This window comes from Podarcis erhardii (genome assembly GCF_964252035.2).
Source record: "Podarcis erhardii genome assembly, chromosome: 12".
Lineage (NCBI taxonomy): Eukaryota > Metazoa > Chordata > Lepidosauria > Squamata > Lacertidae > Podarcis > Podarcis erhardii.
In genome coordinates, this window is record NC_138513.1 from 32,189,772 (window position 1) to 32,206,988 (window position 17,217).

Consider the following 17,217-nt stretch of genomic DNA (forward strand, 5'->3'; position numbering starts at 1 on the left):
ACATTTGTAATTGGCTATATGTTCTGCCTTCTGCTTTCAAACTGCTAGGTTGGCAGGAGCAGGGACCAAGCAATGGGAGCTCACCCCGTTGCAGGGATTTGAACCGCCAACCTTCTGATTGGCAAGCCCAAGAGGCTTTGTGGTTTAGACCACAACGCCACCCGTGTCCCCATGTAGCCTGGTACTACATGCCAAACATTATTAACCTGTACTCATTTTGGGAAGCAGCAGAGCTAGCACAGATCTTGTCCAATATCTACGTTGTTGAAATGGAAGTTTCCTTTGAAAGCTTTAATACGGCAGCATATCAAAACAGCAGACCCACCTGAGCAGGGAAGAACCAGAAGAAAAGATTACTGTTGTGAGTCTTGTTGACAGTCAGATAACCCGAATAGCTCTTCACATTGGGACCTGGAAGATGGCCTACCAGACTTAACTGCCTTCCTGTTATAAAGAATGACAAGTATAAAAAATATCAAACTGAAGGGCTGGTTATTTTATTTCTTACATTTATATATCACCTTTCTTTTCCAAGGATCTCAAGATGGTGTACATGGTTCTTCTCCTCCCCATTTCATCCTCACAACCACTCTGTGAGGTAGGTTATTCTGGTGACTGGCCCAAGGTCACCCAGTGAACTTCATGGCTAAGTGAGGACGCGCTTTAAGAAGTGCCTGGAAGTTCAGGTTCATGGGAGATACATGGTTTTTTATTTGTGACGTTGAGTAAAATAGTTTTTTAGAAGTACTCCTGTATTGGAATTAACTCCACTTTTTTCAAGACACATGCAGAAAGAGAAAATAATAAGCAGTTTTGCGAAGTATAATAAGCATATGGAGAATTTGCTCCATATTTAACATCTTCTCTCAGTATCATGAACAATTACAAAGTGCTTGTATTGGTCGGCATTCTGGTCATATGTAAGGGAAAGAGAAAATGAGTGCAAGCCCAAAGAAAGAAAAATCATCATTTGTACCAATAGGGTATTTTTTCCAACGGCTCCCCTCTCTGCATGCTGCCTTCCTGATATGGATTATCTGGTCCCATGTCTGTGATTAAGAATAAATTAGCTGTGATTTTAAAATCGGAGTAGACAAATTCACAGAGGTTAAGGCTATCAATTAGGGACGCAGGTGGCACTGTGGGTTAAATCACAGAGCCTAGGGCTGGCCGGTCAGAAGGTCGGCGGTTCAAATCCCCGCGACGGGGTGAGCTCCTGTTGTTCGGTCCCTGCTCCTGCCCACCTAGCAGTTCAAAAGCACAAAGTGCAAGTAGATAAATAGGTACCGCTCCGGTGGGAAGGTAAACGGCATTTCCGTGTGCTGCTCTGGTTTGCCAGAAGCGGCTTAGTCATGCTGGCCACATGACCTAGAAGCTGTATGCTGGCTCCCTCAGTCAGTAAAGCAAGATGAGCGCCACAACCCCAGAGTCGTCCATGACTGGACTTAACGGTCAGGGGTCCCTTTACCTTTTAAGGCTATCAATGCCATTCTACAATGAATATCTAATTGTAGAATATCTAAAGAACTATTTTAGTTCCATGAAAATGCGAACAGGATTTGAAATATGAGCAACAGTAGAACAACATTAAGGATTAATAATAATAATAATAATAATAATAATAATAATAATAATAACTACTATTATTTTAAAATGGATACCCTGCTCATCTGGCTGGGTTTCCCAAGCCACTCTGGGCAGCTTCAGGGTACATATAAAAACATAATAAAACATCAAACATTAATAACTTCCCATACAGGGCTGCCTTCAGATGTCTTCTAAAAGTTCATATGGAAGATGTACACAATGGAACACCGTGACGGAAACCAGAGCACACGTAAACACTGTTTACCTTCCCACCAAAGAGGTATCTATTTATCTACTTGCACTGGTATGCTTTTGAACTACCGTGGTACTTTGTTTGTTGAACTTAATCCGTTCCAGGAGTCCGTTTGACTCCTGGAACAGTTTGAAAACCAAGGCGTGGCTTCTGATTGGCTGCAGGAGCTTTCTGCACTCAATCGAAAGCCGGGGAAGCCATGTCAGGCATTCAGCTTCCAAAAAATGTTTGCAACCCAGAACACGCATTTCCGGGGTTGCGACATTTGGGAGCCAAAATGTCTGGGTACCAAGGCATTCAACAACCGAGGTACAACTGTACTAGGTTGGCAGCTGGGACAGAACAAAGCGGGGTGCTCACCCATCACGCAGATTCGAAATGCCGACCTTCCGATCGGCAAGCCCAAGAGGCTCGGTGGTTTAGACCACATCACCACCCGCTTCCCAACTCTTAACTAATGCATTCTACTGCTACTGTATGTGTAGAATTCTACACAGGAGATAATGAACAGGTGGAAATATTTATATATTTTAAAATAACAAGATTAACACTTTTACCTTCCTCAGTTTTGCCACTTTCAATGTAAGGCGTTAGAAAGAGCGGTTTTCCGGGGTCTCCTTCCGACGGCGCTCCGTACTTTATTCCCCGAAAAGCCCTTCGGAACACACTCCATCGCTCCTGGGTGAGGACTAGCTCCAAGCTCAAGCTCAGACTGAGCAAAGCCAGCAAGACCCGAGTTATCTTGTCCATCTTTTCATCCAGTTACCTTAGAATAAATCAGATTAAAGCACAATTTTAAACATCCACTGCTGCGGCTTCGTAAAGTCTGTCTAGATCTTCCCCTCCCCTCAATAGTAGCTCTGGGATGTTATGCAACATCTACCTCAAAGTTAAGTGCTTTCCCGTCTCTGTTCCTTCTCACAGCTGAGAAAGCAGAAGAGGATACAAGCGCTGCATTTTAACAAACGCAACTAAGGGTTTGTTCACATGGGTGGCTTAAAATGCAACTAAGTCATTTTCCCCTGCTGTGTGTCAATCTGCATTTGCAGAGTGTTGTTCGCATGGGATAGCAGGTGGGGATACCCAATATGCATAATAATAATAATTTTGTTATTTACATGCCGCCCATCTGACTGGGTTGCCCCAGCCATTCTGGGCCGCTCCCAACAGAATATTAAAAGCACAATCAAACATCAAAAACTTCCCTGAAGGGCTGCCTTCAGGCATCTTCTAAAAGTCAGATAGATCGCCCCCCCCCCCCGCAGCCCCTCCACAATTCCCATTCATGAAGCTCTCATCTGTGCATGCGCAACCGCTGTCTCAAATTTGCGCGCCATTCTGTAGTACACAGCAAGTGCAGCTGAAGTTTTCTAATCGGATTGAAGCTGGTATTTGTTGAGTAACTACAGGATTGATAATGGGTCATACGTCATGTGAATGCGGCTTCAAAAACTAGAAGTGGGAGAGCACCAAGATGTGGAGTACCCGGTAATGTGAACATATTCAAAGACTGCAGTTATAACTCCCCTTTCTGGGAGCGAGCACCATTGAATTCAGCAGGGCTTAATTCTGCGCAGACGTGGTTAGGACTGAAAGACTGTGCATCCTGTTAAGAGTATACAGAGACGGAATAGGAAAATATGTGGTGATCAACCAAGACTGCAATTTAAAGCCCCTCACTAGAAAACTGATGTGTTTGTTTCCAGGTTTTGGATTGGCCCTGTCTACCAATGCATGGAGGGGAACAAGCAATGGGGGTGTAGAGAAGGTGGGGCCAAGGTAATAAATAACAACAACAATACTTATACCCCGCCCATCTGGCCAGGCCTCCCCAGTCACTCTGGGTGGCTCCCAACAGAATATTAAAAACACAATAAAACATCAAACATTAAAAACTTCCCTAAACAGGGCTGCCTTCAGATGTCTTCTAAAAGTCAGATAGTGTTTATTTCTTTGACATCTGGTGGGAGGGCATTCCACAGGGTGGGTGCCACTACCGAGAAGGCCCTCTGCCTGGTTCCCTGTAACCTCACTTCTCGCGGTGAGGGAACCACCAGAAGGCCCTCAGAGCTGGACCTCAGTGTCTGGGCTGAACTATGGGGGTGGAGACGCTCCTTCAGGTATACAGGTACTTATCCCCACTCTATCACACAATTCTAATTGCATAGGAGGGAGATGAAAGACTGATGAGGGCTCAGGCAGTCACCAACAACTGAGGCAAGAAAGTACACAAGCAGATGGGTTGGGAAACGGCAGTATTTCATTTCCTTCTCCCCAAGCCCAACAATTACAGAGAGTACCTGGTTAATTCCAAACAGGATTTCAAAAGGAGAAATCTATACAAGTCATACCAGAAAGGAAAGGGTTTTCTATCAGCAGCTGCAGAAGCAGAATTACTTTTTCGGAGACGTCCTGCGTAAGCCCAGTTGCAGCTGGAGAGACCAAAGTTAAATCAATGGCACTTCCAAGTGTACACAGAGTTCGTGCAGCAAATAAGTGCTTTCTGCTGCAAAAGCAGGCTGAACTTTTCTTTAACCTAGTTCTAAATTGATTTTCAAGCATTACAGATCTATACAATGCAGACTGGCTGTTAGTCACACATTTCAACTCAGAGCAGGATGACCTCTGAAGCCTCTACTCTCTCCCACGTCCTAATGCCAGCCTTAGAGAGAACAATCGCTGAAGGAAGTCGGGCGTGCTTTGTTGTTTCCCTATAACAAGACAGAGCTTTTTGGTGCTTTTATGCAAAGGAGAAAATGTGTAACTAGAAGGTAGCAACAGTAAGAACTACCCAAGGGCTGTTTCTCACATTACAGGCAATATGAGTATTGCACTGGAGCCACATCTCTAGGGTTACTGTCCCGACATAATGCTACTGGCCCAATTAGAATTTCACCCTTCTGACTAGCTACCAGAATTGGAGGATGCAAAGCTAGAAAAAAAATCTAGCTGAGCCATTCTAGCTGCTAGCACACCAGAACCTACCTTATACAGGTTCGTACCTCGGAAGTCGAACGGAAACTGTTCCGGAAGTCCGTTCGACTTCCAAAATGTTTGGAAACCAAGGCATGGCTTCCGAAGCTCCTGCAGCCAATCGGAAGCTGCGCTGGAAGTTCGGGTTCCAAAGAATGCTCGCAAACTGGAACACGCACTGTTGAGTTTGTGGCGTTCGGGATCCAAAGCATTCAACACGCAAGGCATTTGGGATCCAAGCCACGACTGTAATGAGTTAAGACTCTCTAGCCCAGTATTGTCTTCACAGACTGGCAGCTGTACTCCATGGTTTCAAGCAGGGCATCTGAAAGCCAGCAAAGCAGGTCTTTGCAGGGCTCACAGCAAATATGGTATCTGGTTCCTTCAGCATTAGGAGCTGCTTTTGTAGCTGGAGTCAGTCTGCCTGGTGACTGGTCAGCTGTTTATTTGTGTTTGACACTGGGTTCCAGCCCTAAGAAACAGACCCAGGTGACATCCATTATAGCCACCTTCCCTTTCGTTCCTCCTTCCCCCTGTATATTTAACTTCATACCTCAGCATTAAAAAAGGCTCTCCTATCCTACAATAAGGGACGCGGGTGGGTGACATCACTCGAAGTAGATGGGAAGTTTATTAATAAACCAAATGAGATAAGTAATTGTTTTCAAAGTTTTTTCAAGAAACTGTATAAACAAGGGCCAAAAAATGAACAAGAGATAGAAGAATTTATTGAAAAATACGGCCTGCCAAAAATTTCGGAAAAAAACAGAAGGAGTTTGAATGAGAAAATTACAGATCAAGAAATAGAGAGTGCCATTCAGGATATGCAACTAGGGAAATCACCAGGACCAGATGGACTAACTGCGAGATACTATAAAGCATTGAAGGAATGGTTAGTACAACCATTGAAAGAAGTTTGCAACCAAATCTTGGAGGGGAAAAAGGCTCCCGAATCGTGGAAGGAAGCATTCATCTCACTTATACCGAAGACAGAAACTGAGAAACATCAAGTTAAGAACTACCGCCCTATATCACTTCTGAATGTGGATTATAAAATTTTTGCAGACATTTTAGCAAAAAGATTTTAAAAAGTTTTGTTAGAGGAGATTCACAGGGACCAAACAGGCTTTCTTCCAGGTAGACAATTGTCAGACAATGTGAGGAACATTATAGACATTTTGGAACTTCTGGAAACTGACATAAATAGAAAAGCTGTGTTGATTTTTGTGGATGCAGAGAAAGCCTTTGACAATATTTGCTGGAGTTTTTTGAAGAGGAATCTCCAAGGGATGGGGGTAGGCAAAAACTTTGAAAACGGTATAGGTGCAATATATTCTGAGCAAAAGGCTAAACTAATTGTAAATGGTATGGTCATGGACGAGATTCCAATAGAGAAAGGGACACGACAGGGATGCCCAATATCCCCCCTATTGTTTATATCGGTACTGGAGGTTTTCCTGAATATGATTAGAAGGGACCAGCTGGTTAAAGGAATACAGGTCGGAACTAAACATTATAAGTTAAGAGCATTTGCAGATGATCTAGTTTTGACATTGCAACAGCCAGAAGCCAGTACAAAAAGAGTTTTGGAATTAATTGAAATATTTGGTCAAGTAGCAGGTTTCAAATTAAATAAACATAAGACAAAGGTGTTGGAAAAAAATCTAACGATGGGGGAAAAAGATAGTTTCCAAAGAGAAACCGGTTTGGAAATTGCAAAAAGAGTAAAATATCTGGGGGTGAATTTAACATCTAAGAATGTGAACTTATTTAAAGATAATTATGAGAAATGTTGGTTGGAAGTGAAGAAAGATTTCAATATATGGTCTAGGCTGAGACTTTCCTTGTTAGGCCGAATTGCTGTTATCAAGATGAATGTATTGCCGAGATTGTTATTTTTATTCCAGACATTGCAAATTTTAGACAAGATGGACTGTTTCAAGAAGTGGCAGAAAGATATATCTAAATTTGTCTGGCAGGGCAAAAAACCCAGAATAAAATTTAAGATTTTGACTGATGCAAAGGATAGAGGGGGCTTTGCCCTGCCGGACTTAAAACTTTACTATGAAGCAGCAGCTTTTTGCTGGCTGAAACCATGGCTACTTCTTGAGAATACAGATATTCTGGATCTCGAAGGTTATGATAACAACTTTGGTTGGCATGCATATTTATGGTATGACAAGGTAAAGGTACATAGAAACTTTAAAAACCATATTGTCAGGAAAGCACTGTATAATGTATGGAATCGATATAAAGATTTGTTAGAGAGTAAAACCCCCAGGTGGTTGTCACCAATGGAAGCCAAGGCGGTAAAAAGACTGAACATGGATTCAGACTGGCCAAAATATTGTGAAATTATAGAATATGATGGTGAAAAGTTGAAACTACAGAGTTTTGAGAAATTGAAACCTAAAGTCCGAGACTGGTTACATTATTACCAGATTAATGAGACCTTTAAGCAGGACAGGAAACTAGGATTCCAGAAGGAGAGGTCAAAGTTAGAAACAGAATTGCTAGAACCCAATACTAAGAATTTGTCTAGAATGTATAATTTGCTGCTAAAATGGAACACACAGGATGAAACGGTTAAATCAGCCATGATTAAGTGGGCACAAGATATTGGTCATGATATTATGTTTGCTGACTGGGAGCAGTTATGGACCACAGGTATTAAATTTACGGCATGTAGTGCCTTAAAAGAGAATATAATGAAAATGATCTATAGGTGGTACATGACCCCAGTCAAGCTTGCAAAGATATATCATTTGCCCAATAACAACTGTTGGAAGTGTAATGAATGCGAAGGAACTTTTTATCATCTTTGGTGGACCTGCCCGAAGATTAAGGCCTACTGGGAAATGATCTATAATGAAATTAAGAAAATCCTTAAGTGGACATTTGTAAAGAAACCGGAGGCTTTTCTCTTGGGCATGGTAGGCCAAATGGTTCCAAAGAAAGATAGAACATTTTTTATGTACGCAACAACAGCAGCAAGAATTCTTTTGGCAAAGTATTGGAAGACTAAAGAATTACCTACTCTGGAAGAATGGCAGACCAAGGTGACTGAATTTATGGGACTGGCAGAGATGACCGGCAGAATCCGTGACCAGAGGAGAGAGACAGTGGAAGAAGACTGGAAAAAATTCAAAATCTATCTTAAAAATTGTTGTAAAATTTCGGAATGTTAAGATGTCAAGGGATTGGATATAAAGAATTACAGCTGTAAAAATTGAAACTTAAAAAACTTTAAAGAGAATTAAATATAAAAAGGGATGAAGGATTGCTAAAAAAATTTAAAACAAGAATGCAGTGAAGGGGAGGTTTGGGGAAGTTGTGTTATGTTTGTTTGTTTTTTGTTTATGTTGTAAAATTAATAAAAATTATTTTTTTTAAAAAAAAAAAGGGACGCGGGTGGCACTGTGGGTTAAACCACAGAGCCTAGGGCTTGCCGATCAGAAGGTCGGCAGTTCGAATCCCCGCAACGGGGTGAGCTCCCGTTGCTCAGTCCCTGCTCCTGCCAACCTAGCAGTTCGAAAGCACGTCAAAGTGCAAGTAGATAAATAGTTACTGCTCTGGCAGGAAGGTAAACGGTGTTTCCGTGCGCTGCTCTGGTTCGCCAGAAGCGGCTTAGTCATGCTGGCCACATGACCCGGAAACTGTACGCCGGCTCCCTCGGCCAGTAAAGCGAGATGAACACTGCAACCCCAGAGTCGTGCACGACTGGACCTAATGGTCAGGGTCCCTTTATTTTTACCTTTATCCTACAATAACAAAGCCTAAATACATGTAAAGCATTGAGCTGCCACTGCCTTTATATCATTTGCCTTCCTCAGTACTGAATTTCAGATTGTAAGCTCCTCTGGGCAGGGACCTCTCCTTTTATACTTTGTAAAGCACCATGCCCAGAAATGACACTTTATCAATCTATGGGTGATGGACTGCTGGACACAGGACAATGCTGTACTGGGAAGCAAATCCAGTCCCCCTTCCCTTCATGCTCAGTTGAGGCCAGCTAGCATTATATCTAGATATGGTTTAATACTAGAAAAAGTATGCAAGAGAAAGCATTGTTAACTCACAGTGGAAATTACATTTATGAACTCTAAAGAGAGTCATGTGCAATGCAAGCTGTGCCTCTATACTGAAAAGGCTAACAAATACATCGTCTTTTCTTGGCAATCTATTAGAACACTCCAGTGACAGTTGTCCAAAGTCGAACAGCTAATCAAAGGTTTAGAATTCAGAGAGAAATAGATTGGTGGAGGGGAAGAAATGGCAATATTTCTATTGTAGCAAAAGCAGAAGGATGCATTAGTTCCACACATATAAAACCAGTCAGCCACTCAGGCACACTTATAAAACAATGCCAGAATTTTCTCAATGGATGAGGAAACACATACAATGTTATCAGGCTACCGCAGCCTTGCTGAATGGGGACTAGTGAACAGCCAGCCTGAAAGGGCATCCAAGACTCCATTTTCTTCCTGAAATGCCAAGTCCCCTCTCCATTGGACTATACAGATATAGTAAACTTTACATCATCCCTTCAACCTGACTGCCTGTAAGCAGTTTTTTTGACACCTTTTTGACACCTATCGAATAGAGAAGGGGAGTTCTTTCACTAGGAATGGAAGGTGGTGCAGCTTGTACAAAGGAATGTTTCTTTCGTTTTTGCTTTCTTGCTCTAAAAAAGAGCTGACAAAAAATTAAACAGGGGGAAAAAAGTTTTATGGTCCTGAATCCTGCGAGAACATTATTATTTAGCAATGTGAAACCTGGCGGGTTTTTGCTGTTCTCACATACTTAGAAGCATGACTCTCAAAAATGTTCACAACAAGCCAATACAATTTCTCCTGAATATATTATTATTACTTGATCACCTCCCATATATGTCCCAATGTGATGTATGAAATATAAGAAAAAGAGCCAAAAAATTACAAAAGAAAGAAAAAACTGGTCAGTTTCAAAACAATGCAAAATGGATAACTACGGCAGAGACCTTTTCATCTAGATGGGAAAGGCTGACAGAATAACTGCTTAATGTGTTCTAAAGCAGCTGCTGAGCATGTGTCTTCTCCTGTCTATGCAATTGTAAATCTACGATCAGAGAAGAGAGGGAGGAAACTATCCTACAGGAAGGCAAATCTTTAAATATTGGTATCAGTGAGAGATCAAATAGTGTAGGGCAAGTAAGAACTGCAACAAAATGTTGCAGTGCAAAGTGTTCCCGGCAGCCAACTATGCCATCTTAAATGATAGTCTATTTTGGGGTAAAGATGCACCTGCACCTTTGCATAGAAGAAGGAAATATCAACAGGTGAAACTTGAATTACAAGCTACCTCTTTTCCATTCTGGGGCAAGCAACATTCCATAGCCATTGAGGATGTCCCTAATTGAGCCGTTTGGGGTTTTTATTTTGTACTTCTACGAACTCTTGAGGCTCCATCAATTCTGGGTGGTAGTGGTTTGGTAACATAAGGATCCACAGTTGGAAGATGGGTTTGAAATTCATGTCAGTTTACTCCCACTGTTTGAATTCCCTTAAAAGTCAAAAAGACCACAACAAGTGAATTAGTACTTTGATCTGCATCTCCTTAGAGAACAGGTTAGCCAGAAATTCTTGATTTCAAGGCAGCTGTTATTAGGCCATTATTCTTGGATCTTCTTGGCCAGGGGTCAGAAAACTTTTTCAGCAGGGGGCCAGTTGACTGTCCCTCAGACCTTGTGGGGGGCCAAAATTTTTTTGGGGGGGGGAGGGGGGAATGAACGAATTCCTATGCCCCACAAATAACCCAGAGATGCATTTTAAATAAAAGCACACATTTTACTCATGTAAAAACACCAGGCAGGCCCCACAAATAACCCAGAGATGCATTTTAAATAAAAGGACACATTCTACTCATGTAAAAACACGCTGATTCCTGGACCATCTGTGGGCCGGATTGAGAAGGCGATTGGGCCGGATCCGGCCCCCGGGCCTTAGTTTGCATACCCATGTTCTTGGCTCACAATATTACACTGCAAGCCTATACATGCCAACTCAAAAGTAAGTCCAACTGAGTTAAAATGCTTCTCATTCCCAAGTCCAGCAGGGATAGGATTGCTGAAAATCACTATACTCTCAGCTCTTTTTCAAGCCCCAAAACATTTTTGTCTATTCTTGGTTGCTGGTTTTGGAAGACTGGGGTACAAATCTGGAATTTGGTTATGAGTTTGTCTAGAATATGTTGGACAAAGTCAAGTAGAGCTTGCCAAATACTTTTACCATGATAGGCTCCAAGTCAGTCAAGTGTATCTCAGCAAAACAGTGGAAGAGAGTAACTTTAATCATTACAAAACTAAGAAAGGAATCAGATTTCTTCACAGTATTTCACTACTTCTTAGGATTACATTTTGCTTGGTAACATCTTGCTCCTCTTCCAAGCAAACATTGAAGTATTTCACATTCAGGAAAAAAAGATATGAAACAGAGAAAATTCAAGAGAGATGTTACTCACTTGCTACAGTCAAAAATGTCATTCATAATAAAGGTTCATGGCTCCTCAAGCTTCAAAAATGATAAATTTACATAGTTATAAGAACTTTATATGAATACTACCTGAGTGGTATTTGTTTTAATAGGCTTAATCAGAAGCTCAGCTACAAGAACAGAACAGACATTGAGGGTCTATATTCTTACCTATTACGAGTAGTAAGCTAACTTTCTCCTTAGCCAAGCCAAATTTTAGTGGGGCTACCCAAAGGACAGAATGACTAATAGCTACTTTTATAAGTACCATAAGAACGCAACAGCAACAGTAAAACAACAGCTCATGTTGATTCTGTGTCAATGGCATGCCCCCTTGTGGCTAATACTGATCTTACTTGAGCTAATACTGGATTATTATTTCCATTGTCAAAAGTGTAAATAAGAGCAAATATTTAGTGCATTTTGCAACAGTGCTACATAGCTGCTCTAAAAGCAATGCCGACCACTTGTCATCTCAAACCGATCTTACAAAACAGTAATGGTAAAAATAGTAACCACAGCCGTGAAACTTCACAACCACTTCCATTGTTTCCTTCCATTTGCATTCTTCTTCCTTCAAATATTGAATTTATGTACTTACCCATTCTGCTAGAGTGATACAACATTTCCCTGTTTCAATAGAGGAGTTTATTTCTTGTTTTCACCCAGAATTTCTATATCATTTTGCCCAAAGAAAAAAACAAACAAACCACTTCACAACTCACCAAAGAAAAATGGCTTTAGCAACTTGACAGTAGAACATGGCACCACAGATTTCTCTTAACTAATGAGAAGGGAATTATTTCACTGCATCACAGTCAACATTTCCTGTTTCGTTTTTTGCCTCCCCATGCAAATCTGTCGTTTCCTTATTCTCACCCACCCATTTAGTAGAACTTCATGATTCACTTTCTGAAGGCTGGGAGCCTCAATATGCCATCCATTACTTAACCCCCAAACCACCTATCCCTTCTTGTTCCTTTCCCATATTCTTGACAATACTTTTATCAGGAGACCATCTGATCAAGCTGTATGGCAGCCTTCTTCTTTGGAGATCACTCATAGCCAAGTAAGATTGTCTGCTGGGGGGCAGGGGAAAGAAAATGAGTGTGAGATTGAGAAAGACAGCGAGTGAATGACTGTGTGTCCTTTTGAATGAATGAAGAAATGAACAAATGTCACATGCATAGGTGTATATATGAATGCATATGTGGTTTTTTTGTGTGAATGATGTATGAATGGGTATGTGTTTTATAGCAACCCTTGAAAAGCTAGCCATGAAGGAATGCAGCCTATGGGCTGAAGAAGCTTCCCCACTCCTGCCCAGAAGATGTATTTGCTGATCCTGGAATCATGAGCTGCCAAACTGAGACTTGGAGGTCACTATTTCAATCAGTAGAAACTGCAGCAGCTTACATATAACTACTCTTATCCTCTTCACAAGTGGCAGACTGCTTACCATTGCTATGGTACCAACCCTGATCCAGAATCAGCAGTTGTACTAATTTTACAGACATGAATAAGACATGCATCAGTTCCTTATTCTTGCAACTACTGCCCCATACAAGTCAGTGGAGAAGTGAGACTAGCCCTTAAATGCCAAACGGTTCTCTGTTTCGTTTCTAAGGGAAATGTAGAAAACAGCATGTTCTTGAATGTGTTCAAGTCACATACTTTCCAAAAACGAGTTCCTGTTTTTTCCTTAAAAGAAAGTGATCTTGAAAGGACAACGAATAACTGTGCAGGGCCAGGAAGCCCTATACGTACAGTGGTGCCTCAGGTTAAGTACTTAATTTGTTCCGGAGGTCTGTACTTAACCTGAAACTGTTCTTAACCTGAAGCACCACTTTAGCTAATGGGGCCTCCCGATGCTGCTGCGCCGCCGGAGCATGATTTCTGTTCTCATCCTGAAGCAAAGTTCTTAACCTGAAGCACTATTTCTGGGTTAGCGGAGTCTGTAACCTGAAGCGTACGTAACCCGAGGTACCACTGTACTATTTTCCCCATTATTATTTTTTTACAGTGCTACATTCACCCATCCTTTACAATACAGTACTTAAAAATAAGGAAATGCTCTAGTCACAGAGACGGGGCTGTACTGACAATCAGGTCACCAGAGATTGTCATGGCTTTCCTCCAACAGTGACAGCTCTACTACAGCTATGGTTGCAGGAAGGCCAGTTGTGTCTGTGCTTCTAAGACCTTGCCCTGATTCTGCCTGAAGTAATAGAAAACCCAGCCAACCTAATTTGAATGGACACATAGGAAGCTGCTGTATACCAAGGCAAACCATTGATCCATCCGGCCCAGTACTGTCAACATTGATTGCCTGGGAATCTCCAGGGTTACAGGCAAGGGACATTCCCAAATCTACCTGCAGATGCCAGGAATGTAACCTGGGAATTTCTGCATGCAGAGGAGATGCTCTGCACCTGGGATCTGGGAATTTCCTGTAAGCAAAATTAGCACAGGCAATGATAACTACTGACTGTTTTCAGCTCGGGACACTGAGGTGATCTAGAGCAGAGGAGACCTAAGGCAGATGAGAATCTACTGGGGGATTTTAGGGGAAGAGTAGAAAGAGTTTCTTTACTCCAAACTGTTTTTGAAAAAGTAAGGCTTCCTTAAAATAAAATAAGACTGCTGAGTAAAGATCACTTAGAGAATGGATTTTGGTATGAATACTTTTCTAGTTCTGAAAACAAATATGTGAGTTTTCCCTTGGGGATTTTCCCAACAGGTGTTTCTGCCCATCCACCAGTGGGAGCTGCCAGATATATACAGTACAAGGTTTTCTATTTCAGTGTAGACTAATCGCACATAAGTCAGCTTGGTGTGGAATGCCTTTCTTTCAGCAGAAAACCTAAATCACTGTAAGTACGTTCACTGAAGAAAGGTAGCCAAATCCAACCCAAATGCACTGATCTGTTCAGCACAGCAAAGTTCCCACCAGTCCTTGAATCACCTCTAATCTGCTACGTATGTACCCATTCTTTCCCAATGGACTCCAGGCCTCTAAATTTGGGCCTTAACCAGGTCTATAATTTTGGAACTTTCCAGCTTGCCATTAAAGCAGACGTTCCATTACCACATGCTAGGTTCACAGCTTTGGGAAGCTTATAGCAAGAATCACATCCCATAACCTGCTATCATAGCATTATAGGCAGGGACCCCTTCATGATCCCAGGAATAATCCTGGCCTGACCCTGTTCCTTATCTAACCCACTATTTTGCTCCAGCTGATGAGCTTAAGAGTTTTAGTAAAATAATAATTTTTTTAAAACCCAAGATTCCACAAGTGTAGTATCTGTCCATCCTTGTTCTAGAAAAGAAATAAGGAAGAAATGTGTCAAGAGTCATGGATAATCTGTTGGGGAGTGTATGTTGATGACGGATAGGACCAGATCAAAAAAATGGGTGGAGTAAGCAGCACTGCACAGCTCTATTTTCTTGCTGTGCCACTCATCATTCTGTTTGCTTTTTACCCCTTCATCCATCTTTCTTCTCTCCCTCTGGCATCCTCCCAACCTGCAAGTCCTTTTTATTTCTAGGCTCACCATATAGGAGCCACATCATCTCTCCCCCCTTTTTCTCAGATACACAGACACACAAAACACACACACACACCAGGAGGCAATTGCCTAAGAAGTGAGCTAGAGTCAGACAACAGTGGCCAGAGAGCAAGGCTTTTTTCCAAAGGAAAAATTAAGACACAAGCTTATAATTTGTGCACAAAATGTGTGCTGCAACAACACACCTGTGCATTTTCCTGGTGTGTGCATAATATCCTTTCTGGCTTATGAGTCAGATTCCCGGGAACCGGGAATATAACAGCACTACTGCAAAAGGATTTCCTTGCATATTAGAAACACTGGTGACTCCTCTGCAGAGAGTAGCAGTAGAGTCTGATGACGGAGTGTTTTTGGCAGTGGAAGAGGACAGAGGCATGCCTGATGTGGGTCTGGGATTCTAGGGGACCCTGGACTTCTTAGTTTGCTTTTCACATCATCAGTCGCTTTTTATGCCATCTAAAATAATGCAAATTTTGCATACCTTGAATTTTTGTAACTTCTCATTGCGGGTTTGCTCAGCCACAGGGTCCAGAGCTGTGCAAGGCTGGGGCCGCTTGGACCTCACTACCGATTGAGAGCTACAAAACCTATCATTCTTTAATGTTTCCTGATGCAAGCGGACATATCCAAAGCCTAAGCAAAACATGCAGCCACAGAACTGTCAATTAAGGTTGGATTTAACCCGGCTTTTATAAGTCAGTTGTGCAACAAGGAAGCGCCTTTCGGCCTTTCCAAACTTCTGCAAATGCTGGTTTCCTTTCCAGTGCTATTATTTATCAGGAGCAGATTAAGAGGAAGTTGGGCGTTCCCCTCCCCTTCCACAAATCATTCTTAATTTATTGCGATGTATCTCTGAACTCATTTGAACTTACTTTGGAGCAAACCTGCTTTAGCCTGCCCTTTAAATTTAAGCCAGGCCTCAAGTGGGGGCCTTCGGCTTTCAAAACACAGAAGCGATCATACGGGAGAGGAGGGTGTTTCAGCATACTTAAAAATGACTTTTGCCTTTGTCAGCCAGTAACCATCACCAGCTTCTGACACTGACACATTCACACACACACGAGATTTGGAATGAAGCCTTCCCGAGAAACACGCCTTCCAGTTGTGGGCAACCCCTGGTACCCTTATTTTTGGAAATTAACCATTGCTGTTCTGGCAGGTTTCCGACAACCATTAACCGCACGGAGGCGACCTTGCGCTTTATTGCTTTACTTTATCCTTTAAAAAAAAATGGAAGCTCAACATGAGGCCCTTCCAAACAGCAGCAGCCCCTGGACTGAGCTGGTCAGCTCCCTAACCAAAAGGGAAAACACCCCCGGCGCTGTCTTATTACGGATTCTACCCTAAATGCGCCCCATCTAGCATACAGCGCTGGGCTGGCTTACCTGCCCAGAGACATTGTCCCAAATTTCCCGGCCTCACTCACCGGCTGCAGATCATGTGCTGACCCCCACCGGCAACCGGAGCCCCGCAAGAAGGCTGGCAAGCCACAAGCCCGCATGCAGCCAATCGCGATCCCTGGAAGGGAAGGCGGGGGTGAAGAAGCAGCCTTGCCCGCCCCCTTTGCCTATGGCGCCTGCCCATTGGGAAAGCGAAGGCGCCGATCCCTCGCATTATTTAGGCTTTGGAATAAACATGGATTCCACCACCCCGGGTTAAAAAGAAACCGGTCTACATAAAGAAGCAAAGCACATTTCCCCTCCCTCCCCCATCACTTCATTTCTGCAATACTAAACTGGGAGGAATTCCCCCAACAGGAGAGCAGAATAGGATCGCGCTGCGCGGGGATCTAGCGATGAAAGGCCAGGTCTCAGGATCTGACGCTGTGCAACATGCTTGCAAGTAAAAATTTACTGAGAGAGAAGTCCCGCTGCTGGGCTCGGATTTGCTTCTGAGTAAGCGCAGTTAGAATCGTGCACGGGAGAAAGCCCTGTGTTTTCGCCCTATGTTAAAGCATCAGCAGTCACGGCTGCTGACAGCTGACAGCCCCACTCACCTCCTCCTTTCTGCTCTTAAAGAAACAGTACGTCAAAACGGCGTAGATTGCGTGTTGCTCAGTATTGTGGGTTAAGTGGCCCCAAACCATGGGCGTAGCCAGGATTTATTTGGGAGGGGAAGGCATTATGTGTGGTGAGAGGTGGGGCAGAACCACGTTGTCTGTGATGCAATTGGTCAGTTAAATATTCTTATTTACTTACTTAATTTAGCCCCCTGCAGCCCCCCAGGCTATGCCCATGCCCCACACTGAACCAATTTTTAAAAACATATTTAATACATTTTTTTCCACAGAACATAAAGGCATAGTGACCTTTTGTTTTTAAAC

General features: G+C 42.6%; 1 protein-coding gene across 6 annotated transcripts in view; it reads right to left on the reverse strand.

Annotated features, from left to right (window-relative positions):
* Positions 1–16,998, reverse strand: part of CPVL (carboxypeptidase vitellogenic like) — a 58,290-nt gene extending 41,292 nt beyond the window's left edge. The window contains exons 1-3 of one of the 6 annotated variants that reach the window (XM_081882257.1): positions 16,891–16,998; positions 2,398–2,606; positions 326–444 (exon numbers count right to left, since the gene is read on the reverse strand). In XM_081882257.1, the coding sequence (XP_081738383.1) occupies positions 326–444; positions 2,398–2,590 (312 nt within the window). In that variant the 5' untranslated portion in view covers positions 2,591–2,606; positions 16,891–16,998. Of the gene's footprint in view, positions 1–325; positions 445–2,397; positions 2,607–4,191; positions 4,217–12,047; positions 12,071–16,279; positions 16,469–16,748; positions 16,842–16,890 lie in introns of those variants that run through there. The other 5 variants (XM_081882258.1, XM_081882256.1, XM_081882255.1 and 2 more) reach the window with 5 other exon arrangements.
* Positions 16,999–17,217: the final 219 nt, after the last annotated feature.